General features: G+C 51.1%; 1 protein-coding gene and 2 long non-coding RNA genes across 4 annotated transcripts; 1 reads left to right on the forward strand and 2 right to left on the reverse strand.

Annotated features, from left to right (window-relative positions):
• Nucleotides 1-423: 423 nt before the first annotated feature.
• Nucleotides 424-13,977, forward strand: LOC134166993 (uncharacterized). Of its 2 annotated transcripts, XR_009966047.1 has the most exons (5): nucleotides 424-911; nucleotides 2,862-3,023; nucleotides 6,375-6,469; nucleotides 9,090-9,304; nucleotides 13,910-13,977. It is a non-coding gene; the product is annotated as an uncharacterized LOC134166993 (long non-coding RNA). The 2 variants fall into 2 exon arrangements; XR_009966046.1 differs by lacking the exon at nucleotides 13,910-13,977 and having other exon boundaries at nucleotides 9,090-9,332.
• LOC134166994 (uncharacterized) lies at nucleotides 723-1,418 on the reverse strand. The gene is made up of 2 exons (XR_009966048.1): nucleotides 1,245-1,418; nucleotides 723-966 (listed from the first exon to the last, which is right to left on the reverse strand). It is a non-coding gene; the product is annotated as an uncharacterized LOC134166994 (long non-coding RNA).
• On the reverse strand, nucleotides 9,630-22,958 carry ACER1 (alkaline ceramidase 1). The gene is made up of 7 exons (XM_062625183.1): nucleotides 21,012-22,958; nucleotides 19,032-19,135; nucleotides 13,319-13,433; nucleotides 12,820-12,958; nucleotides 11,631-11,768; nucleotides 10,912-11,049; nucleotides 9,630-10,139 (listed from the first exon to the last, which is right to left on the reverse strand). Exons 2-7 carry the CDS (start codon nucleotides 19,122-19,124, stop codon nucleotides 9,971-9,973), a joined length of 792 nt encoding a protein of 263 aa, XP_062481167.1. The 5' UTR covers nucleotides 19,125-19,135; nucleotides 21,012-22,958; the 3' UTR covers nucleotides 9,630-9,970.
• Between the last annotated feature and the right edge of the window lie 1,633 nt (nucleotides 22,959-24,591).

The following is a 24,591-nucleotide window of genomic DNA, read 5'->3' on the forward strand; positions in this document are numbered from 1 at the left end:
CGAGGGCCGTTTTGCCGCTGTTCCCGAGGGGATTTTCCTTTGAAAGCGACGCGAGGAGGAATTCTTCCCTTCGTGGACCGTTCCTGTTTGCGATAGTTTGTTGATCCCTGTCAGAAAGCCGCGGGTGAGCCGCTAGCGCCCTGTGTGCCGCGGGCTGATCGCCACAGGCGAGGATTAACCGGTTGCCCAGTAGTTCTAAAGAGCCGGTTTACCTCATCAACCTGAGAGAGGATGCTAGGAAAGCAAAACGCTTCACCGCTTCAGTTAACAACAACAACAGCAGCAAAAAAAAAAAAGAGCCTGTTTTGGGGTTCTTTTAAGTGCTCCAGGTTTAATTTTCCGTGTTTCTGTCTGATGCGGTCCCAAGAGCCATCTCCTCAGACAGTTTCTTTTCTTCTCCCTTGAGCCAGGGCCTCTTTCTCATTGAGATCTTTAATTGTGGACGTTATTCCCACACAAGCCACTCTTAGGTCTAAATCTTCTATTTTCTACCTCCCAATCCTACCCATTCACTCTTATCACAGCCCTTGGTGGTTAAATGCTCCCAGGCCTGGGAAGGTCTCTGTCTTTCCCAGATTTGACTCCACTCTTGCTCCATTGAATCTTCTCCTTGTGCAGGAGATGTTGCTCAAACACACAAGACCCTGAATTTCTCCCTTTCCTAAACATGGGCTGAAACATCATTAGATTTGGGGGTTTCATTTAATTCCTATCAGCAGCACTTTTTCTATGCCTTTAGTTTTGCCCAGCCTGGTGCCGATGGTTGTTTTCGTGCTCACCCAGACTGCCCTTCCACTCCAGCATCCATAGTTACCTCTGCTGGTTCCGACGCAAGTTGCTCCTCCAGCTGAGGTGGGATGCAAGCAAGAACTTGGACACTTCCAAGTCAGGAATTGGAAACCCAGAGGCAGGTGCCTCGGCTTCTGTGGCACCTCAGGTGCACAGTCCAATATGTGGGCACTAAAACTGTGCCAAAGAAGACATTTGACATAAGGGCATTGTTATACTGATGCCTGCTCCGAGCCAGCACCCCATTGCTCTGTGCTGGGACAAGTAGTGCCAGTTGGGGTAATTGAAGATGTGCTGGGGTAGCTCTTTACATTCAACCTAGAAAACACTGGAGGAGAGAAATTCCTTTAAGCAGCCTTTGCTCCACAAGCAACTCCCAGTTCTGAATGGTTTCCAGCCCAGTAACTGATCAACCTCCCCCCCGCCCCAAGACAAATCACAGCGAAGAACAGAACCTTGCCCAGCGCTGAGGAGTGTCTTGGGGGGTTCAGGTAGTGCTGGGGGAGCCAGCAGCCACCCAGGCTCCTCCAAAGGTCTGATTTTGCAGGGCCACCTCGAGCTGAGGAGCTGTCAGCTGAGTCCTTCGCACCCCAGGCAGCGGGGGCTGAGCTCCGGCTTCTTTATACCTATTCCAGCAACTTCGGGGGTTTGCAAAGAGCGTCTGCAAATCCAATTAGTGCCTGTCTTTGTGGCACTCTATGCTGGCAGAGATCCGCCGTGTTGCTGCCATCTACAGTAGGGCCAGTGCCAATGGATAAGAACCAGCTCTTATTTGCATATTCAAATATGCAAATGAAACATGACAGCTCTCCCTAATTTTTGTTGTGAGGGTTTTTATTTCTCTTTCCAGAGTCTTGCGTCAAAGATCCTTGTCTTGGACTCAAAGGCATGTGTTTAATCTGGCTTGGCCCACAGTAGGGGAATGTGCCAACGACTGACTCAGTGTGCCCCTCTCCAGCTTTCCTGGAGCCCCTTCAGGCACTGGAGCTGCTCTCAGGTCTCACCTTCAGGAGCCTTCTCTTCTCCAGGCTGACCCAGCCCAGCTCTCTCAGCCTGGCTCCAGAGCAGAGCTGCTCCAGCCCTCGCAGCATCTCCATGGCCTCCTCTGGGCTTGCTCCAACATCTCCATGTCCTTCTTGTGTTGGGAACCCCAAGATAATAGTCCTGCAGACTTAAAGATTAACACACAAACCTTGTTTTGAGGCAGTTTATCTGATAAAACAAGTGCCTCTGCTCTTTGTCAACGTGCAATATGGCAGAATAGAAGGACCCCAAGATCTCTCCTGGATGTACATCACCACCTTCTCTTGCCACCTGCACAATGATTACTGTGGTCTTCACCGACTCCCATGAAGCATGTGTATGACTGCAGGAGCCTTCGTTGTCTTCAGTTCATGGCAGAGACTCAATGCTGGGCTTGGGAGAGAACCGAGATTGTGATGGAGAGAGAAGCTGTGATTGAGGAGTGAGTGTGTTCTGCAGCAATGCTCTGGTGCAGCAAGGCTCCTGGTTTGCTAATTGGGATCCTTGCAGGGAAGCATGTTCCTTCGAATCAGCTCTTCATCCTAAAAATATTCATTCTTCTAAAAATTATGTGATTTTCTGCCTTCCCCTCCTTCTCCAGCCCACCCTCCACACTACGGTATTCACGGCACATATTTAACACCAGGGTAGTATAGCGAAAGTCCAGATTGTTAATAGCCAAAGACTCCGATTGCCAAAAAGATACTCCTAGCAACTACTAGCTGCATCTGGGAAAAATTACAGACAGCTCAGAAATTCTTTAGTTCCCTTATTAATGAAGGACTTGGTAGAAAAAAAAGCCCCACACTAATACAGTTTAGCTTAACTAAGTTCTTTTGTGCCTGAGGAAAATTGAAATTATAGCGTATTATAGCTACTGAAAAATGCAAAAGGCTTTTAATGTGCAATAACCCTCCAAACCAGAAGGAAGAGGGAAAATTCTCTTCGTATGTGGGAACACAATGCAAATTTATTTTATTCTTTCTGTGTATTTAGTGCTGGTGAAAAGAGCCAGATGAATAGTCACAAATACGTCATGTCCCTTGCAGATGCAACATGGGCAGCACAAGCGTCCTCAAACTGCCCTGCCAACGTGCTTCAATTCTGAATGAGGAGGACCAGCTTTCCGGGTGAGAACGAAGGCTGTCTCTATTCAGCCCCCGACCCCTCTGCTCAAGGCTCTTAATGAAGGGGCCTCATTAACACCAAAGGTGAGGTTGCCATTATAATGTAGCTACTGGTCCACTGCAGGCTGAATCGGCACCTATCAATTCATTTCGCCTGGCTATTGAGCAGCTGTCTGGTGACGGTACCTTTCTCTTGTACTCTATAGACAGAGGTCAGGGTTGGCCAAGTGATGTAACGGTCTGTGTCGTGCCAAGGCAGGCTGGACCTGCCACGAAGAGCATTGCACAAGCTGGATTTGTCCCACACTGAATACAAGCTGCTGGCACAAGTGCAGGCTGGAGAAGATGGGCCCAGGCATCTTATGTGCTCGCTGGAGCAAACAATCACTGTACAATAGGAGGGAGGGTGATTCACTGCTGAAATTTGTGTCTGCTTCACATGGGGCTCCTTTAGGTTGATGTCAGAGTCACTGAAAGGTGTTCATCTGCATGCTCAGACAGAGGCCACCTTCTGTCTGGTGAATGCCACACTAGACAGGATAACTTTAGGCCACTGAAAAATATCAGATGAGGATAAAAATAGCCTGACATATAGGACACGACAGGAGATCAGGAGGCGAGTCTGACCAGCACCAAAAAAATCCTGTTTGGAATTGTTTTCTGGACTGAAGAGTCCAAAAGCAAGTAGAAATAGAGGATAAATATACTGTCAGATATCATAGAATCCCAGAGTGGTTTGGGTTGGAAGGGACCTTAAAGCTCATCCAGCTCCAACCCCTGGCACGGGCAGGGACACCTTCCACTAGAGCAGCTTGCTCCAAGCCCCTGTGTCCAACCTGGCCTTGAACACTGCCAGGGATGGGGCAGCCACAGCTTCTCTGGGCACCCTGTGCCAGCACCTCAGCACCCTCACAGGGAAGAGCTTCTGCCTAAGAGCTCATCTCAGTCTCCCCTCTGGCAGGTTAAAGCCATTCCCCTTGGTCTGTCCCTACAGGCCCTTGCTGATTTTTGTGCATTTGGGGTCAGCTGCTCTCTGACATATTCCATCAAAACTAAGCTGTTCTGTTGGAATGTTACGAAATGAGCTTTCACCAGTCTACACAGCAACTGGAGGTGGGGTTGCCACATATGTAAATGTATGCAAACCACCTCTGATCTTGGTAACCCAGGTACGATAGCAGTTCAGATAATCCCCCATGTATGGGCTATGCAGATTTGCCTGTGACTCAGGGACTTTGGCTGGCCCTATCCATGCTGAAACTTATCCCACTGAAACCTAAATCATTATCGCTGCTATCACTCCCTGTGAGACAATAGTGCACCTGATTGCAGCAGAGTCACATCTTAGCAGTGTGGAACTTCTCACACGCTTTGGAGCTTGGTTTTGTGGCGTAAAGGCTCTGTCCAACCTGGCCTTGAACACTGCCACGGATGCAGCGCTCACTGCTTTCTTAGGCAGCCTGATCCAGTGCCTCACCATTCTCACAGTAAAGAATTTCTTCCTTATATCCAACCTAAATCTCCTCTGTTTAAGTTTGAACCCAACTTGAACTTGAGTTCTAGTGGCTTTTAATCCATATGTGTGTCTTTCGGCAAGGACGGTAGATGTTATTCGATAGTACACAATTCAGTCTTGAAGTAGGATGATTCCTGCTCAATAAATTCAACTTGTTGCCATCTTTGCTCCATTTCACAGATTTGCTTTTGATTTCACTTGGCATTACTCCAGTGGATGTTAATTCCTGGCAGTATTAGGATAGAAAGCAGCAAAATCTCACGTATATTAATCTGTACATTTCCACACGACAATTCTTCATTGATTACTTTTTAAATGGCTTCCATAAAGCACTTAGGAAAATATTGCAGTTTGCACTTTATTGGCATTACATGGCACTACTCGTGGCTCCAGCCCAGCAAAATATATTCCTAAGTGTAAGCAAATGCCATTGATATCAATGGAATTATTCCTATTCTTAAAATTAAACATATGCTTAAACATTGTAGTGAACTGAGACAGCTGGGCTCCTATGGAAGGCCTATCAAAATAAAAGCAGCATTGATTGCAGACTGTGAGTTTTCTAACCCAATGCACAACTGAGTGTTGCTTTTGGTGAATACTTGAGCAGTTGAGCTAAATCTTTGCCTTTTGTGAGATATTTGCAAGGCTGAAACCAAGTGTGCCATTGCAGACCAACCCGATTCAGTTTTAAGTTTAAACATGGTTATAAAATCCCATGTGCTTAAGCGAGCTCGTGACCTGGGACCCGAGTGACTGAATGTTCATAGAAAATGAATAATAAAAAGTAGAGAGCAGTCCTAATTGGAACCACATTTTGAGCTGTAATGGGAAGGCACAGAAAAATTAATCCTTCCATTTTAGGTATTTTGATAGCAGCCATTACTAGAGAATTGAAGTTATTTCAACCTCTTTGTCAGACAAATAGGAGCTGCTTGGTTTTCCTCTGAGAACAGCAATGAGAATGTCCTACTCAGTGGAACCGAATCGTGGGGGGTTTAGAGAAATAGAGATCATTTGAGCTTTTGATTAAAAGCTCTTTTTTTTTGTCACCTTATTTGGCCATTTAATGGCTGTGCTTCTCCTTGCCGAGAAGCAACTTTTACCCCCATCTCCTCTATGCCCATGGCTCAAAACCAGCCCTGACTGTGTGTGCAGCCACCGTGTGAGCTAATACAGAAAGACACAGGCAGGGGACCTCAAGAGCCTGACTGCTGCAATCACAGTGACAGTGTATCCACTGAAGTACAACTTGCAGCTGATCAGGACCTGATACGTTTCATCTGTCCAGAGCAAGCACCAGTATCTGGAAAATCCTGGCATCTGTTTATGTCCTAATGTCTTAATTTGGCCTGATATGAAGAGTGGATAGCAAGGATGTAGGTAATACAGGGAAAACAAACAAGAGACCTCTTTCCTAGCAGTTGTGAGGTTGGTGTAACAGAAGTACCAGCCCCTGAGCTGGAAATCCTGCGTCAAGCCTCAAAACTGACACTTCGAGTTGAAAGGACAAGGCATTTAGAGATAGTAATTCTTGGAGCTTATCTGTTTCCTTCCTGGGTTTCTGAACCGTTTGCATTCAGACTTTTGACTGCAGGCTTGGGAGATTAGAACTAAAATCAAAGCTGAATCAGCATTGGTTTAACATGACTCCAGCAGAGGGTTCTTTCAATCAATCATAAAGATTGCCAGGCTGGCAATAAGATCCCAGGACCTAGCAACATCCATTCCATGTTTCAAAACTATTATCTTCTTTCTCTTTGAGACAGTTAACGACTAAAGGTCTTTTGCAAAAGGCATAAGAGACACTCCAGTGAAGCAATTTCTTCTCCTGGCATTGTTAAGAGCAGGGAGTGGGTTATTATTAATTACTTTTGCATTATTTATGCAGGTCCATGAATATGCAATGTCTTTTCCAGATAAATCACTCCGCCTTGAAAAGTTTCCAGCCTGCGAGCCAAGCCCTGCAATGTAAATCTGTAACAGCAGGAGGCAACTCGGCACAGCAGAACAGGTAAGTGTTAATCCTTGATGCTGCAGGACTGGTGTGTTATCAACAGTGTTATTTCATTTGTGTTGCAATGGCACCAAATAGACTCAACTGATGCCGTTGTTTCACAACCTCTTTAATCTGGCATCAGTTGAAAGGAGCAGCCTCTATCCTCTTCCTCGTTCTCTTGCCTCTTTTTTTTTTGTGGTTTAGGCAGCCACAGGGGGAACCAAATCAGGGAAACAATCCGGGTTCATCTGGCAAAAATAAGGAAAGGTTTCACGCTGACCAGTCCTAGCTCAGATCCCAGAGCACACGGGTTTGCTGCTTTATCCTGCCCTGCCTGTTCTCCTGTGTCGCTCTGCTGAGCGAGCCAGCCAGCAGTTACCCCCGCAGAGGAGAGGCACCCATAGGCCAAGGGGCCCGGTGCAGAAGGTACTGTCAGAGCTCCTCATGGTCTGGAGGGGTCAAGAAGGGGCCAGTGTTGCCTTTCATCCCCTGAGGGCTCCGAGCTTTACCCATCCAATGCGCTGGTCATCCCTGCAGGAGCCCTCTCAGCTCAAGGCAAAATGCCTCGACTCGTCCCTTTGGCAGGACATCCAGGACAGGTTGGATGGGGCTTGGAGCAACCTGGTCTAGTGGAAGGTGTCACTGCCCATGGAACTGGGTAAGCTTTAAGGGCCCTTCCAACCCAAATCATTTTGTGACTCTATGACAGCACCACTGGGTTTTGGGGGGTGTTTGTCAGCTCTGCAGTGCTGGAGCTGTGGCTCCCTGGCAGGAAGGACGGAGCATCCCCAGAAGCTCAGGGACCTTTTGGAGGTTCAACCCCAGCCTTGGATAACATCTTTGCAGTGCTGGGGGCACCCACACCGCAGCCACATGCTGGTGTCAGGGCTGCTTCGCGTTTTCAGGCTAGAGCCGTGCTTGGAGCAGGAGGCCCTGCCTCGGGCACTGCAGTCCTTTTAAAGCTGCTTTGTGGGTTTCTTTTCTCTTTCTTTTTTCTTTTCTTTCTTTTCTTTCTTTTTTTTCTTTCTTTCCCACTCCCCCCCACCCCCCCACCCCAGGTTCCCAGGGCTGGGATTCAGCTTCTGGCTTCATCCAGAAATCCCTGAGGGTTTCAAATCCCCACGAGGCCTCTCAATGTCTTGATCTGCTTGAATAGGCATTTTTAACACGGCCCCGGCTGTCATCGGGGCCTGTTACAGTCACTCAACTGCAGCAACATTGTTCTCAAGGCGGCGGCGCCGGGGACACCTCCCTTATTACCATAGTGCACAGGGGATTGTGCTGCTGGGCTTTCTGTACCGAGCATCCCACCAGTTCCATGGCCAGAGGCAGCCAATTAGCCCTCCTCGCCCATGCCTCATCCGCCATCCCTGCGTGACTCTCTCAGCATCCCCATCCCGCGGGGCTGCTGGCTCCTGTCCATCGCCAGCGGTGCTGTCGGAGGTGAAGGTGACCCCCTTTTCCTGTGCCAGGCTCCCTGGCAACGCAGCCTTTCTTTGCGAGCGGCCTCCTCCACCCCCTGAAGGGGAGAGGGGCTGTGAAAGCCCCGCTGCACTTTTGAACTTGCTGCCGGCGCGCTCAGTGGCTGTGCGGGACGGAGCCGAGCGAGGGGCTGAGCCCAGCGGGGACCCGGTGCAATTGCCCAGAAGTTATTAATAGGCTGTAGAAGAATGTGATGGGCTGGGGAAGGGGTGAGGAGGGGGGAGAGCGAGAGGGAGTGAACCAGCGAAAGGGAGACAGGGTGATGAGGGGAGAGGCAAGAGTGACAGCGCGCAGGGCAGACAAAGAGGTGGAGAGATGGGCACCAGCATGGGTGGCAGTGGCAGAAAAAGGCTGGAGGTCCGAGTTCCCCCTTTTCCTGCACCTTCTGAGGTGTCTCATCAGTGGCCATGCTGGAGTAGAGGTGTCCGACCCCGGTGCTGGAGGCTGGAGAAGGCAGAGGGACCTGGGGGTTCAGCCCTTGCACAAGACATCCCTTTCCCCAAGATGGGGTTCATGAGCCAAATTTGCCATCTAGTGGCTCTGGGGACCATTGCAGAGGGACCCACGAGGCAGCAGGGCCACTGCATGGGTGCTGTGTGGCACCTGCATAGCATCTTGTGCCTCAGAGGTTAAGCCCAGAGTGCTTCTGGTTTTACTTTACTCATAGAATCATAGAATACCAGGTTGGAAGAGACCTCGAGGATCATCTGGACCAAGCTTTCCATGACTAAACCTGGATGTCCCAGCACCCTGTCCAGCTGAATCTTAACAGTGTCCAGTGTTGGGGAATCCACCACTTCCCTGGGGAGATTATTCCAGTGGCTCATTATTGTCATGGTGAAAAGCTTTCCTCTTGTGGGCAATCTCCCCAGGAGTAACTTGTGCCCGTCACCCCTCATCTTTAACGTGGGACTCCTTGTAAAAAGGGAGCCTCCATCTTTTTTGTAACCACCCTTTAAATACCAAACATGGTGAGAAGGTTTCAGCCTTTTTTTTCTCCAGGCTGAACAGTCCCAGCTCTTTCAGCCTTTCCTCTCACGGCTTCCCAGCCCTTGGATCATCTTTATGGCCCTTCTGTGGACCCTTTCCAGGCTATCCACGTCCTTTTCTGTATAGTGAGGACCAAAACTGAACACAGTAACTTTACTCACAGGGACCCAAAAAGCCTGTGGACCCTGGAGTGATGTTACCTTGTTCTGGCTGCATTGCAGGGAGGAAACCACAGCCACTCTGCCAGCCACTTCAGAGGACCCAGCCCCATGACATGTCATGCAGCAAGGCCTGGAGAGCAAGAGTGTGTCTCTGCCACCAGCCTTTCAGCAAGCAGAGGAGGCTCCAGGTTGCACATGGCCATTGGAGCAGAGCTGGGTAGGAACACTGCAGGTGGAAGACGGGGTAGAACACCGCAGGACCTGGGCCAGCAGAGCTTCTTTTGGGCTGTCACACAGGAGGATTTCTCTATGAATGTCTCTGCGTGGGTCAGAGAGAGCTTTGGCCACCCTGTTTTGGGGAGGACTGGCTGCTAACAGGGGATGTGGTGCAGTCAGGGGGAAGAAAGGGGCTCCGTGCAAGTCCGTGTCCATAGCTTTAATGCACAGCTCTCCTGAGCAAGACCACATACATCAATAAATAGAATTAATAATAATAATAATGAGAGCAGCCCCAACAAACCCAGCTGTCACCAGTTTGGCTTCTGTGTTCTCCACTCTGCCCTTGTCAGCAAAGGGTGCCACCGCTTGACTAATGCAGAAGACACAGAAGCACCATCTCCCTCCCCTTCTCAGTGGGGATCTGTTGGAGGAGGAGATCTCTGGTTCCCTGGAGCCAGCCTGGGCAGAGTCTTCCAAGGCATCCATGGGCTCCCCTCCTGCTCCACGCCTGGCACCACGAGGTCTCAGCAGCTCCCTGCCCCATCGTTAGCCACATTGCCCTTGGCCGAGGAGCAGGCACAGAGCCGAGGTGTTCCCCATGCAGATGCACATGTGTGCATCACTCACCCCATGCCCGAGGAATGCCTGAGGGATGCCACAAGCTCTAGCACTGCTTGTGGGCTTCCTCCAGGATAATGTAAGGCACCACGACAGGCGAAGAGTCGCTGGGCCAATATCCTATCTTTGGCTTGAACTTTGGCATCTCGTAGTTGACGTCAAAATAGATGACCAGTGGGCAGCAGTATAGGAGGGACATGGCTATCAGCACATGCCTGGAAAGGAAACAAGAAAGATATTTGTTGGATGGTGGCAACTTCATCTGCTCCTCCTGTACCTTGCACCAGGGTGTGGCTGGCATTGGCACCATGAGGCTAGAGCCAAGGGGTATGGCAATAGCAGGTAAAGGCCCCAGCCCTGTGATGCATGTGGGCTGCAGGGAAAGTGGGTCCTAGAAGGGCTCTTTGAGCTTTGGTGGGGGTGGGTCCTTGTGCAGAGTGAATGGGTGATACAGGGGACTTAAGCCCCAACCCAAAGCACCCATCCCACTTGCCTGTGGGTACCACCAGTGCTAGGTATCTGCCCCTGTCATCCCAATGCTCTGTGAGGATGAATCTGAGAACATACACTGTGTGCAGCACTTAGAGCCACACTTGGCCAGGCGCTGAAGTGTCTTGCCCAAACAAATCAGTGTCTTTCAGTTTGGCTATTAAAATAACTCCAAGAACACTGCACCTCATGCAGCTTCCAGGGAGCAGATGCAAGCTGTTTACCTGGAGGGACTTGCAGAACAATTACACTTGCAAAACCCCGTTTGGCTGGTGTGGAGGAGGAAAGGGATGGCAAGCAGTAATTAGGACCAAATCCTTGGGCCGGGGCCAGGGTGAGGAGCAGCATCAGTAGTGACAAAGGAAAGGGGGAGAAGGTTGGGCAGAGGCTGCTCTCTGATCCAGTATCTCATCCCTGCTGCTCTTTCCCCTTAGCAATGGCCCTTCAGCCCATGAAATGTTTGGCCTGGGGTTCTTGCCTCTGCACTGGAGCCCTTACCAGAAGCTGTGGAAGTAGGGGAAGTTGATGGCCTGCCAGAGCCCACAGAGCCACCGGTCGCTGATCCAGCTGCCGATGGCCAGTACCCACCACATGACCATGACCTTGGCCATCTGGTGAACCCTTTTGTCATTGCACCTGGAAGACACAGGGAGGGAGGGGAAGCAGAGTATCATGGTGGAAGGAAAGAGAGTCTTAAAGAGGACTGGTTCCTGCCTGCACATGCTGATGTGTCAGGGCAAACCCCAGGGAGTTTGTTTGGGAGAATATTCATCAGACCACAAGAAGCGTGGCTCTGTTGAGAGGGATTCTGACTTTCTGTGGGTGAGGATGATGCTGGGAGATGCCACTCCTATCTTCCTCCTCATCCTGGCAGGTTCTAGCAACCCCACTGCTTCCCAAATGCTCCACAAAGGGGAAAAAGCGGCAGAGATGGCAGCTGGGGAGAAGATGCACTCATCCCATAGACTGTCCCCATTCTGTGTAGTACCCAGACCAGATGGCTTTCTGGTATCCCACTGCCCACAGCCCCACTTGTGCCTCGTCCTGGTCCCACCCAGGCTGCCCCAGTTCTTTGCTGATAGCACATGTGCTTGATGCTTGAACATGTGATGAAATCTTGGGCTGGATTCAGCACTGTGCACAGAGTCACTGCCTCATGTGAGCCTGGCAGGAGATGTGATGGGCCTGCAGATAACCTACCCCAGCCCACTCCTTACTTTTTCAGCTCACGCCGTGTCAGGTACAGCAGGTGGAAGGCGATGCAGTTGAGTGCGTAGGCATTGAAGGCTGGTTTGATGAAGGACATGAAGGTACTGATCACGGTGGTGATGCCACTCAACCAGAAGAAATGCTTCCTAAAGAGAGTGGGGGAGTTGGGATGGAGTGTCAGTGTCCCCAGGCTTCCCAGTGTGGAAGGATAAGGACAGGAGAGGTCCTGCTTATAGCCTGAGAGAGGAAACCTTCTCCAGCACCTCCAATCTGTTTGCACATGGCTGACCCCAGCCTCTGCAGTAGTCCTGGCAGGAAGGCTGAGTTGTCAGTAGCTGTGCTTTGCCCAAACCGCCCCAGTTAGTCCATGACAGAGTGGGCAACATGGCCCTGAAGGTAACTTGTGCACTTCCATGGTGATGCCAGAGATAACCATTGAGAGGCCAAGGCACCGGGAGCTTCGCCCAGGGATGGGCAGTGAGGTAGGAGTCCCAGCAGTGCTGGGCAGGGGCCTGAGCTGGAAACATGCAGAACTGGGCAGGCTGAGCAACAATAGGACTCAGAGGGGCCTTTCACATGCAAATCCCTTCCCAAGTTCCTTCCCTTCTCCCCCAACCATGTCTCCACAGTGAACTCCTGGTGACCTCCTCTTTGGCATGGGAAGAGCAGGCTGGAGCACGTCTTTGCAAGGCTGGGTTCCTGTCCTGCTGATCTGTGCTCATCCAGTGTCCCCATCCTTCCAGCTGGGCTCCCCTTGCCTAGCCAGCCCTCCTGCAACCAACCTGTGACACGTGGGGTGTTAACTTGCACCAGCTTGTCCTATGGGAAACCCCTTCAGCCCTCAGGGAAAGCTCTCTGTGGATGCCAGGGGTGCTGTAACAGTTGGGCAGCACTGACTGGAAGTGCTCAGAAATTCCTAATGAAGGTTGAAATTCTCCATGCAAAGCTTCCACTGCAGCTTCGCAAAGACGAACAGCTCCAGTCAACAGGAGCTCAGCACAGCCCTTCCCCAGGGGAGGGCTTCTTACTCTCCCCCTGTCAGCACATCCACCGCTGCGTGATGGAGGGTCTGATCCCAAAGCAACTGCGGTAGCCTCAGTGCTGACCCCTTGCAGGGGAGCTGGCTGTGGGTCACAGGCATCAGTGTCAATGCTCTATCCCTCAGAGCCTGCAAGCCTTCATCCCTCAGAGTCATACCTGCTCTTGATGCACCTGGGGAAGTAAACCCTCGGGTACCAAATGGCGTATGACACAGCCAGCGTCCAGAGGATGGAGAGCTCATCCAAGAGTTGTCCCACGTAGCTCAGGGTCATGTGAAAGTACGTGGAGAAGACTCCTGCAAGGAGCAAAGGACAGCTTGTGTCAGCAAAGCTCCATCCTCGCGTGAGCCTGTCCGGCCTGGGAAGCTCTTGGGGGCCATTCCTAAAGACACACCTTTCCTGAAGAGCAGGGCATGGACCTTGGTGTTAATGGAGGCCTGAGTGAGTCAGTGCACACAGCGCCACGGGGCTTTACTGTGCTGGAAGCTGTGCACCCACAGCAGGACCCATGAGCTGCAGGGCTTCAAGCAGTTCGGTTCCCTACTCCATCTTGCCCCTGTCCTTTGGCCACTAAGAACCAGCCTCCAGAGGTGTCATGAATGAACAGTCAGGTACTCTGGCAACCTGTCTGGTCTTCTCACAACCTTGGCACCCACCTACACACAAGAGCAGGCCAGAGACGAAATACAAGGGCAAGGCACGCTGCTGACGGTACTGCCGGTTCAGGTAGAGCAGGACAGGAGAAAGGATGAAGAAGCTTACATTGCTGATCTGAAAAACAAGAGGCACATTCAGCTTATTGCATGCTCTTGGGCAAGTTCCATCCCACCCCGTGCCTCGGGATCTCCATGTGTGAATAGGATACTAGTGGAAAGCATTGCATGGAAGCAGGTATCACTCTTGGCACAGGGAGAGAGCAGAGGCGTTTCTCAAGAAGCCAGGCTGGAACTGGAAGGACAGCTCTTGCTGTGACAGGAATGGCTGCAGACATCTGTGCTCCCCGTGCAGGCACCTCTTTTGGCTGATGGTTTAGCTTTAGCTGCCCAGTGTCCTCAAGCAAGCTCCCAGAGCTCTTCTGTTTGCAGCCATCTCCCTCTCCTCTCAACCCACACCTGCCAGAAGTCCCCTGGATTGCTCCTGACCCTCTCAGCCTGCGAGGGGCTGGGTGCGTGTGAGGATGAGTTTCCAGTCAGGCAGCCCACCATTCCCTGCCGATGGAGAGCAGCAGGACAAGCAGCACATCATAGGTGGGAAGTGGCAGGACTGAGGTGATGGCCTGTAGTGTGATGTGCAAAGCCATCTGGCCTGGAGGGGGGAGGTATGCTGAACACTAGTCATTACATGAAGTCATAAACCTCCTTGAAACATCCCTGCAGTGAAGTTATTGTGCCCTGACTTCCAGCTCTGCAAAAGGGTTTTGCTGACAGACGTGGGTATGCCTGGGGAGGAGGGGATGGCACTGGGCACTGCTGCTCTGGGGAGCAGCAGATGCTGATGGGCAGAATGTGGGAGCTGGGGAGGAGCAGAGAGTGCCCGAAGCCAGGAGCTGTCTGGATCAGGCTCTGCAGCTGAGGAGGGAATGAGGTTTGAAACATCCTCACCCTTGATGGGGTCTGACCCTGACTTTTTCACCTGGTTTTGCAAACTCCGTGGAGGGATATCACAGGGAAGCACAGCCTCCTCAAGGGAAACTGGTCTTGCTTATGAAGGGCTGGGGCTGTGGTGTTACTATTTGCCTGCCAGACAGCAGGGCAGAGCCATCTGCTTGGTGGCAAGCCATCAACGTGGCTTTTATGTCACCCTGACAAGCCTTTTCCTTTCATCTTCCAGCTAGATGCTGACCCAGACCCCGAGCCTGACATTCCCAGCTGGAGTCTCACCCCTCAGCAGCCCTTGCATGCACCAGGTACACTGCAAAACTGACGCTTGGGTTATGATGTCCCAGGGATCCAAGTTCGTGGTAACAGGGCTGCAAGTCACTGGGGTGTTGTTGTGTATATGAAACACTCCCTCTCATATTCCAGAGGGAAAAATGCTTAATGTAAGGTCTCTATTCCCTTTAACACCTGGAGATTAATCTTGAATTTCACTAAGGCTTTCTTGAAACAAGCTGATGCTCCCATTAACAGCAATTCTCAAGCTAAATCCATTGGTTTTCCATAAGTTCTTAGAGGCAAATCCAGGCCTATTCCCATTCCAGCTATGAAAAGGGAAGTGCTGCTCCCCCTTGCACACTTGAGTTCAACCCATTCAGAAATGATGGAGAAACCAAACGATGTGCTAAAGTAACAACTGTGCTGCAAACACTTCTTTTCCTGGGAAATGGTTAAAGAGGCCTTTGGAGGACAAGCAGGGATAGCAGGAAGAGAACAAAGGCCTGCAGAAGAGGCAGCAGTGTGCAAGCGCCAGCATGCACATCAGCGTGAGGAAATGCGGCAGTCTGAGGTTGCGTATTGAGAGCTCTGGATCCCTGCTGCAGCAGGCATTGCAACAGGGACATTAATTACATGACAGCAATGTTATCACTTCATTAATTCAGTATGAGATGTGCAAGATCAGATATCAGAGGGGAGGGATGATCAGGGGAATTGCACCAATAGGGTCAAAAAGATAAAGTGGTTCCTTGGAGAGCAGCCAAACTCAGAGCATAGGCGAGAGCCACTGCAAAACCACATCTGTGGAGGACACAAAGCCTTCATCCCTCATCGAATCCAAGCCTTGATTTAAGTGCTGTCGTATACCTTCCCAATCAAATGTGGTTGGGAGGGGGTTGCTCCTTGTTCTCCCTTTAGGAAGTTTTTGCAGGGTCTCTGCTCACTCTGAGTCCCCCAGCACAGCTTCTTCTTATACCTGATCATACCAGCCAGGAGGCACCGGCTCCCTCTGCCTGGGATGCCAGGGAGATAAGAGAGTGGTGATGGAGCCGAGGTGCGATCTGACCTGTGAGAGTCACCCAGCTCTGTGCTTTTCCACAGTGTGAGCTCACAGTGATGTCCCACTTCCTAACAAGTGTGATTTATTGCTCCAGATCCCTAAGCCAAGCCTGCCTCTACTGGCATTTGCTTCTTTCACTGGGAGAAAAGGGAGCCTGGGATCAGTGACATGCCTCCTATCCTGCTGCATTTAGTAGAATCATTGGAAAGGCCCCGGGGTTTCTGCAACTCAGCACTTTGCAGCCTAAGCTGGAGGGAGAGACCTGCAGAGAACCTGTTTGCATCTCTACCCATGCCAGGGTGAGAACAAGCCTCCAGTAAGGACTGGGAGAGGAGCTGCTGGTTTGCAGGGCTCTGCCTGGCGCTGTGAGCATGGCAGCAGTGCAACAGCAGCCAAGGCATGTGCTGGTCCTGCCACAAGACAGGCATTTTCTGCAGTGAAAGGAGATTTCTGCAAGACTCACTGCAGTGCATTCATTCACTTACAGGCCAGCCAACCAGCTTCAGCTGGCAGAAGAGCCCACAGGGCCAAAGTGAATACCTCAGAGGCTCTCCAGACCTGTATAGCAAGTTCCTAATAGCCAGACCTGCGTAGCAGAAGATGAAGCTGCGTGTCATGCTGGTGCTTTGGGCAGGAAGCAGCAGTTGTGTAGTGTCTGCAGAGTGCCAGGCAAGGAGCTACCATACTCCTGCACGTGGCTTCCTAGGCAGACTGAGAGCGATGCTGAGGATTCAGGTGTCATCACCAGCACCCTGGATCAGTCATTTCAGAAAGAAATGAGGGTAGAAAGACGATTCCCAGACTGATGACCCTCGTGGAGCACAATATGGTTCTCCTATGGGCAGCCAGAAGACAATACATTTCTGGGTCACTGAGTCACTATAAATAGTTAGTGCTTTGTTGCTGAACTGCACCCAGTCATGAGCCACTGTGTATTATTAGGTACTTAAAGATACTGTTTACATTCTTTGCTCATACCCTCGGTGCTTATGTCTAATAAAAATCATCCAACCCAAGCAGACCTAAGAGAGAGTGCGGCTGACACAGAGCAAACCTCAGCAGCACAAAGCTGCCCTGCTTGAGCCCTGGGAAGAAGGAGATGTTGCAGAGGATGTTCTGTTAGGAAACCCTGCTGATTTAGTGGTGCAGGAGTCTTGGGTAGGAGCTGGCTGGATTCCCAGCCAGTCTAAAGCTCTGGTTAACTGATGCTGAAGTCAATATTGATATAATTATCTCAGGGCAGGCCAGTGAGATAAGGCCCATAAAGCTTGCCACAGGGAGGAAGCAATCTGAATATAGGAAACAAATGAAGAGAGAAGAGGAAATCTACGCTGGGAGGATCATATCTGAGATAGAGCCCTGGATCTGCAACATGCTGCTGGCAGCAAGGGTAGCTGGGGATCTCAGTTTGGTCCAGTTTCTGTGCTTCCCCTCTTTAGTGCACATCACAAGGAGCCTGATCCTGTGAGAGAGCCCAGAGCATGACGACAGTTCCCCTGCTGCTGCTTTCTCTACACAGAAAGTGCATGTTAAGACAGAAGCTGCAGAAGAGCGCTCTGCTGAGCAGCATGGACTGGTTAAAGCAGCCCGGCAAGAAGGAGGTAAGTGCAGAGACCAAAACAAGCTCTTTCTCTGCTGGGAAAGAGATGTCCTGTGCTCATATATAGAGAGGAACAAGAGCTAGTTTAATTCCTGTAAAACATCCTGCAGGGTTTGCTCTGTCCCAGTGTCTCTGTGTTCCTGGATATTGCACTAGTTTGTATGGTAACATGCATTGGGGAAGTTTTCCTCTCCTGAAGGAAAGCCGTGACTGAGTCCTACCAACTCAAAAGCCCCCCTGACAAGCCCACTGCCTCGAAGATGGTGTGGTATGGAAACATGGGAGATGGCTGTGGCTAGCAGGGACCTCAGTCCACAGTAGGCACCTGGGTAGGATTTTCAGCTGTATAATATAGAAACCTGAGCCACAAAACAACCTAGGCAGCTATGAGTTAATGCTTTATGGGAATGAGAGGGCTGCAGGCCCTAAGAAAGGTAGTTATGCATCTGGCCACACCAACTGATGCCTACAAGTTACGTGCATTATGGAGAGCTCCTGAGATGCTTCTTGGTGTGCTCAGGATCCTGACCACTCTGTGTAAATCAGGATCCTTATGAAACTGGTGTCTCAGCTCCAAAGACACATTTGAAGTATGCTGCCTATGTACTAAGGCAGGAGGTGAGGCACGTTTATCTCCCACAGTGAACTCTGATTCAAACCAAAACTTCCAGACTTGTGCTCTGTGTGGGAATCAGCCCCTCTCCAATGCTGCCAGTGGCACCCCAAAACACAGCTGCCTTTGCACCTCCAGCTACACAGGAAATGTTGGTGCGAGCATACAGGCTTTCTGTACCTCCTTGCTTTGCACCTCTGAGCCCATCCAGCAGGGATGCAGTTGGACCGGGCAGCAGCACAACACGTTCAGCGGGATGCTGGGGGGATGCAGGATTTGGGCTGCACTGGCAGATCTTTAGTTGTTAGCTGTCTCAAAGAGAAGTGACTATATACAGCCTGAGCATCCCTCCTGTGAGAGCCTGACTGCGCAATTAGAGCTGGGGAGCTGCGGGATGCGGGTAAAGGAATTATTGTTATTATAGGCAATTTATTAAAAGCAGGAAATGCTTTAAAGAAAAGAGGAAGAGACATTTCCATGAGAACAAGACCTTCTAGTGTTAGACAGTAATTGCTAAAAGTTGTAAACAAGGCCTTTGGAAGGTTGTAAATCCACATGCCTCACACCCCTGCTAGCCTGTAATTGCACTGAGGTAGGAGGACATGCTTGCAGAGACTGGTTATCCACCGAGTCCTCTGCAGACAGATGCAGATGCTTCCAGCCATGCTTAAGCCAGAAAGCTTTATTCAAGGCACTGGCACTGGATGGAGCCTGAATTATAAAGGATTATAGGAGGTGAAATCAGCTCATGCATCAGCTTTCCTTGGTCTTGAGTTCCGGATTCCCAACCTGCCTGACACGGTTCATGCAAGAGCTGTCTCTCGTTTTGCCACTCCTGTACATTTAGCTGGAATATATGAGCCCTGTGTGGGATTTACCCCAGTTGGCAGGAGAGCTGCAGGACTGGTATAACAGGATCTCACAAATCTGGGCTAAGGAGCACTGCCAGAGTGTTCTCACTGGGAATTTCAGCCCTACACATGCCACAAGCACCCCTGACCCCAGCTCATTTTGGGAGCAACTGGCTGTTGTGAGCAAGAAAAGTCCCATGATTGACCTGAAGCTCAGAAAACCTTCCCCATACTGGCAGCCTCCAACACCAGGAAGTCCAAAGGAGCGAGCAGAGGGAAGAAAACAAGGTTGTCCCATCCCATCTCATCTCCCAGAAGCAGCTCGTGGGTGCCCGCGCCCCAGCCTGCCTTTGGCATGCGCCCGCACTCACGGTGTTGTAGTACTCGGCAATGATCTGCGAGCGCTCAAAGTTGCCTTCACACCAGTCGACTTCAGCACTCTGGTAGGAGAATATGCTCGGCATCGCTGGGCCACCTTTGCAGAAGAGAGAGGAGCAGGTTAGTTTTGCTAGTTTGAACCCAAAGGGAACGTGGAGGCACGCGCTGCCTCTTGCACACACGCTCGCTTCAAGCCAGACTTGCTCAAGCACAGCATCTTACCCTGCTACGGAAGACTCATCCTCTTCCCAACACCCATCGCACTGCAGACAATGTCCTGCTCTGGCCCCACAATGCAAACCACTCCAGGAAATGTTCTTGAGCTCTGAGCCGGTGAGTGGTCACCACAGCCCCATCCACGGCACTAACAGCACTTATCAGGAGCTTTTGTGGCTTCCCCGTTTCAGCCCTGTCCTTGTCACCCTGTCTTCTCCCTTCTCTTCACTTTCTGTATGACTCAGGTCTTCCTTCCAAGAGGACTTCCCTGTACTTCGTTGGCTGTGAACTACCTTTTGGGAGTGGACAACTCTATAGGGTTCATTTCTCATTGGCTCTGTTCTCCTTAGTCGTTTCTCAGCATCTTCCTGAGGGCAGGAAAGCTCAAGCCCTGGAGCACCAGCACAGACCCTGGGTATTACCGGAGTCCTGGGGGCACAGAGCATTGGAAGGTGTCTCTTCAGTGGCAGTGATTTCCTGTTGAATGCACTCCCATGCAAGATCCACCCTGGTTTTCCAGTGAAAGCATCAGAGCTTCACACCTCAAATGGGGTGCCCAGTGCCAGGTCCCCCAGCCTGGCCCCTGATAGTGGCAGAAGCTGCAGCTCCAAGTGGGATTCTATAATAATCTAAACTTTTGCCTGGTTTTCTTCCCCATGCTAAAGACTTTCCTACCCTCAGTGTAAGCATCATTTCTCAGCTCTCTTCTAGTAACTTGAAGAAGTAGAAGTTCTGGTCAAGTTTCCTGTTTGGCATATTTTGTTTCAGATCCTTGAGACTTTGGAGCTGTTTTAGAAGCTGATAGATGGGTTGCACCTTCGGAAGCACCATCCAAACCCTAGCAACTGCGTATTTGGTACACAAGAGCCACAGAAACGCCCTGGAGCTGAGCGGTTAAGTCCCTGCCTGGACTGTGCTGAGCTCACCCATGCAGAATGAGCGGGTAGCGGGGTGACACGAGCCACTCCAATAGCATCTCTGAGCTCCCGAGGCTCTGGTGGGAAACAGAACTTTCTGCTCCTTGAAAATCATTTTGGCTTTGAGCCTAATGCAGGGAAGGGAAGTTCATCTTAAAACCACCCATCAGTTGAGACGTTCTTGAGGAGCAGCAGTCAAGTCCCTGTTTGCACTGGTGTCAGCTGAGTCACACCACCAAGTTCAGCGGTTGCCATAGCTGTGCAATGATGTGAAGCTACCACAGCTTCCTCTGCTTCTCTTCCCAAGAAGAAGTTCAAAGGGAGAACACACGGGAGTGTAACGCTAATACAAACAAGCTCTTCTGTAACCTCCTGCCCCAACCAGATAAACTGACTTGTGGATAAACCTCCCCTGTTCTTTTACAATTGCAAGTTAATGGTGCCCTCTCTTTAATCCAGGCTGGCTGGTTCCCCAGAGCAGGGGAGATCACAGATACGGAAAGAAGACAATAAAATAGATGGCAGGCAGATTGGTTTGAGGTTTGACTCTTCATGATCTTGGGTTTCCACGTGCTCATCCACACCACAGTGACTCTCCTGATCCCTGGTGCTCTGCATTAAGATTTTACAGTGATGGAAGCGGTTGCATGGGGGAAAAGAAGAATCCAAGTGAAGCTGGTAGATCCCATCTCCTGGCTGAGCAGGTGTCAGCCAAGAGATGGTGAAGGATAGAGGAGTTTGAGACAGAAGAAGTAAAAAGGAACAGACAAACCAAAGCAGCAACCAGAGTGCCCAGCGGCTGCTGGCTTGCTGCTCACCTCTCTTCCCAGCCTGGCTTACCTGTGTTCCCTTGGGATGGACCAGCACTGCTTCCACACGGTGAGGCAAAGCGTCGGGAGCTCCAAGGTCTCTAGCAAAGCTGGAGCAGCAACCTGCCTTGCCACTCTAGCACTGAAGGAGTGCCCACGGTGTGAGCTCACCCAGAGCAGCCACAGGAATATACCCTCGCTCCGTCCCTAAGGAAAGCCTTGGGATGAGACAAGAGCCATGCGCACCCTCCAGGCAAACCTGCCGGTCCCCCAAAGGAAACATATTGGCTGGAGGGTTTATATCTGTGCACCCAAATGGGCAGGGGCAGAGAGGGAGGGCAGGGAAGCGTGAGCTGGAAGAGCGGGTAGCAATGCAGCCTGAAATCATCAGTGTGCCCCTAGGCAGGTTCCCGGCGCACGCGCACACACCCCAATCCCAACCCTGTTTTTCCCAGGGGAGGGACTGATCCGTCCAGCCCTCGCAGAGCTGGCTAAACCCCAGTTTTCACCAAAAAGCACGGGGCAAGATGCTGCTGCCTCCGTTTCTCAGGGTTTCGATTGAAGCCGCTCTTCAGCTTCACCCCAGTTCCCCGCTTATTATCCAAAAGGATTTTATTCTCAAGTCACACCTCTTCTAGTGAGTTTATTTTGCTACTGAGTTCAAGCGTTGCATGAATAGGACACTTTTGGGTGACTGCTTTACAAGCATTTTCCTCCTGAATCCCATTCAGGATGTCAAGAAAATTGGCAGCAGTAAAACATTTCCCCCAAATCAACCCTTTTCCCCTAAATTTAGAGTTGGGAAAAGACGAAATATGGTGCTTTCTGAAACGTAACAGCTTATTATTTCATCAGTTCTTCCTGTTGAAACAAGGGAGACAACACATTCAGCAGCATCGCAAGGCAGGGTCAGACCAAGATCCAAGATGTCCCTGAAGAGTAGGGATCACATTGCTGTGATACCAGATCTGCTCCAGGGACTGGCTCTTTGGGAATTTGAACCATTTATTGTGTTAATTCCATGAAGAGGAGCGTGCCTGGGAGCCCCGAGCTGTGCAACACCTCCCAAAGGTGCCAGGGCTTACAAAAGCCTCCCAGATCCATGGGCGATGTGGCATGAGAGGGTAATGAACCACTGAAGCAGCTTCTGTTACAGCACGGTGGAGCCTCTGTTGCATGCAACTAAGTCAAGGCTGGGTGTCTTGCTAGGACACACAGTGCAGCCTGAAGCAGAAGACCAAAGGCAATCCCCAGCGAGATGCTCTTACCCCCTGCTAGCAACAGTTGTGGGAGTCCGGGGGGAATCTGCTTCTTACTCACTTAGAACTCCTGGATGGACTGTGTGAGTAGGAGATGGAGCTCACATGGTGAAAGAAGCTGTTCGGTTCCCCAGGGAATCTCAGTGGGAAGCAAGTGGTGACTTGCCCATCCCAATGCGAAGGCAGGCAGGTGAGGTACAGTGTCAGGCAGGGAAGGTGGCAGAGTTGGATTTGAAACTAAGACAGATGCTGGCCCCATGAACATCCTTGAAAAGAACGAGTTTTCCCACACCAAAACCTATGGCATCCTTGGCATGAGCAAAGCACCCAAGCAGCACTGGGACATCCTGTGCCACACAATGAATAAAACTGGGAAGGATGTCACAGATCCACATCTTCCCTGATTCATCAATAAGGAGGCCACAAAGAGAGGCTGATTTCCTGGTGAGTCCTCCTTCCCAGCTCATCCTAATGGCTACAATCTCCTGCCTGTGGTCAGAAGGCCTGGGATGCTCAGGATGCTGACATGGAAGCGGGCTGGGAGATGGGGAGCCCAGGAAGCACAGGGGTGAAGCTTTCTGGGCCTCATGTGGGACTTATACAGAGAGATCTCTGTGTGTGTCTTCTTTCTCCTAAAGCTCCACCCAAGTTCTCAACTTCTTGCAAAGACTTGCTTCCTCTCCACCTTTCTCCTAATATGTGACATCTCAGCTCAGGCAAATGTGTCTCCTCTTCTCTTTGTGGAGATCAGTGATGAGTGGTGTCCCTCAGGGGCTGGTGGAGACTGAGATGAGCTCTTAGGCACAAGTTCTTCCCTGTCAGGGTGCTGAGGCGCTGGCACAGGGTGCCCAGAGAAGCTGTGGCTGCCCCATCCCTGGCAGTGTTCAAGGCCAGGTTGGACACGGGCATGGAGCAAGCTGCTCTAGTGGAAGGGGTCCCTGCCCATGGCAGGGGTTGAAGCTGGATGAATTTTAAGGTCCCTTCCAACCCAAACCTCATCCCGTCCCCTTAGCTGCTCCCTCCTCGCTCCCTGGAACTGATACCATCTTGCAAGATCCCACATCCCAGGCAATGACCCAGGCTTTGTGATATGGGACATGCTTCAATCTGGAGAGCCTCTTCCAGCTCCTCTGCCTGTCTGCCCTCCCTTGGGCAGGCAGTGGGGTCTGGGGGTATTGCACTGAGATTGCTGAGAGGGGCAGTGAGAGGGGCAGGGGCTGTCACAGAAACTGAGCCTGCACCCTTGGGGCCCAACTGCAAGTGTGTTATAACCTTTATAAGCTGTGGTGAGGAAGCAGTTCTGCTGCTGGTGCCACCAAAACAGGGACATGGGGAATCTGCAGGGCGTGTTTGAGAGGATCCAGTTGATGAACTTGAGGCTGGTCCTCCCTGCCTTGTCCTGTGGCACCTCGGATGGATGCTGATGACACGGGGTATGTTTCTGAGAAGCCCACGTGGAGAAGCTGTGGCTCAGAGGCACGTGTTTGTTTCTTGCCTTGTCTGGTGTGGGGCTGTGACTGTTGGCAGAGGGGCAGAAACCAAGAGCTGGGGCAGGGAGGGTGAGGTGGGAGTGCTGGCATCCTGCATCCCTGCTGCTGTTGGCTCAGCACGTGTGAGTCAGAGCCCTGCGGTGGAAGGAAATGGGATGACTTCGCCCCATTCTCACAGCGAGGGTGAGTCGGGAAGGGTACCCAGGGAATTCTGCCTCCCCATTGCTCTGCCTGGGCACAGGAAGGCCCTGGAGCAGCCTGGACAGGCTCCATTCTGCTGCCAGCTCTTTTGCTTTTGGTACATGCCTTTAGCTCCAGGGCTGCAATTTCATTCTTCCACACATAAAAACACAGGCAGGTGACCTGGGAGCCTTGCTAATGCTGAACGCTTTGATAATCCCTGTCACTCATGACTCCACAGGGCAGGAATCGTGTCCTCTGCTTGGTTTGGAGGCTGTTTAGCAAATTGCGGTCTGGAAGAAATAATAACAGCAGCAGGAGACGTGCTAAAACTGGATGTGCTTTACACAGCCAAATGAAAGCATTTGTCTCCATTGCTGCTGTAAAGCCTACCGGGAGCAATGTACCCACTCTCCTTCACCTCTGCAGAGCTGTAAATATCTCTGTTTCTTCACCAGGTAGGGCAGGAGCTCCAGGCAACCAAAACGCATCGCGAGCAACAGCAAAGGCGGACTGCTCCGCACGCCAGGTGTGGCTTTGAAGTCTCAAATGCCTGAAGTACCCCCTCTTTACAACATCACAGCCCTGGTGCTTGTGCAGATCAGGAGCAGAGCTCAAGCCTTGTCAGGCTCCAGGGTCTCAGGTCTCAAGGTCCAGGAGAAATTCCCCATCAATCCATCAC

This window comes from Pezoporus occidentalis, unplaced genomic scaffold, assembly GCF_034315485.1.
Source record: "Pezoporus occidentalis ecotype Australia unplaced genomic scaffold, CSIRO_AGI_Poc_V1 ctg278, whole genome shotgun sequence".
NCBI classification, from domain to species: Eukaryota; Metazoa; Chordata; class Aves; order Psittaciformes; family Psittacidae; genus Pezoporus; species Pezoporus occidentalis.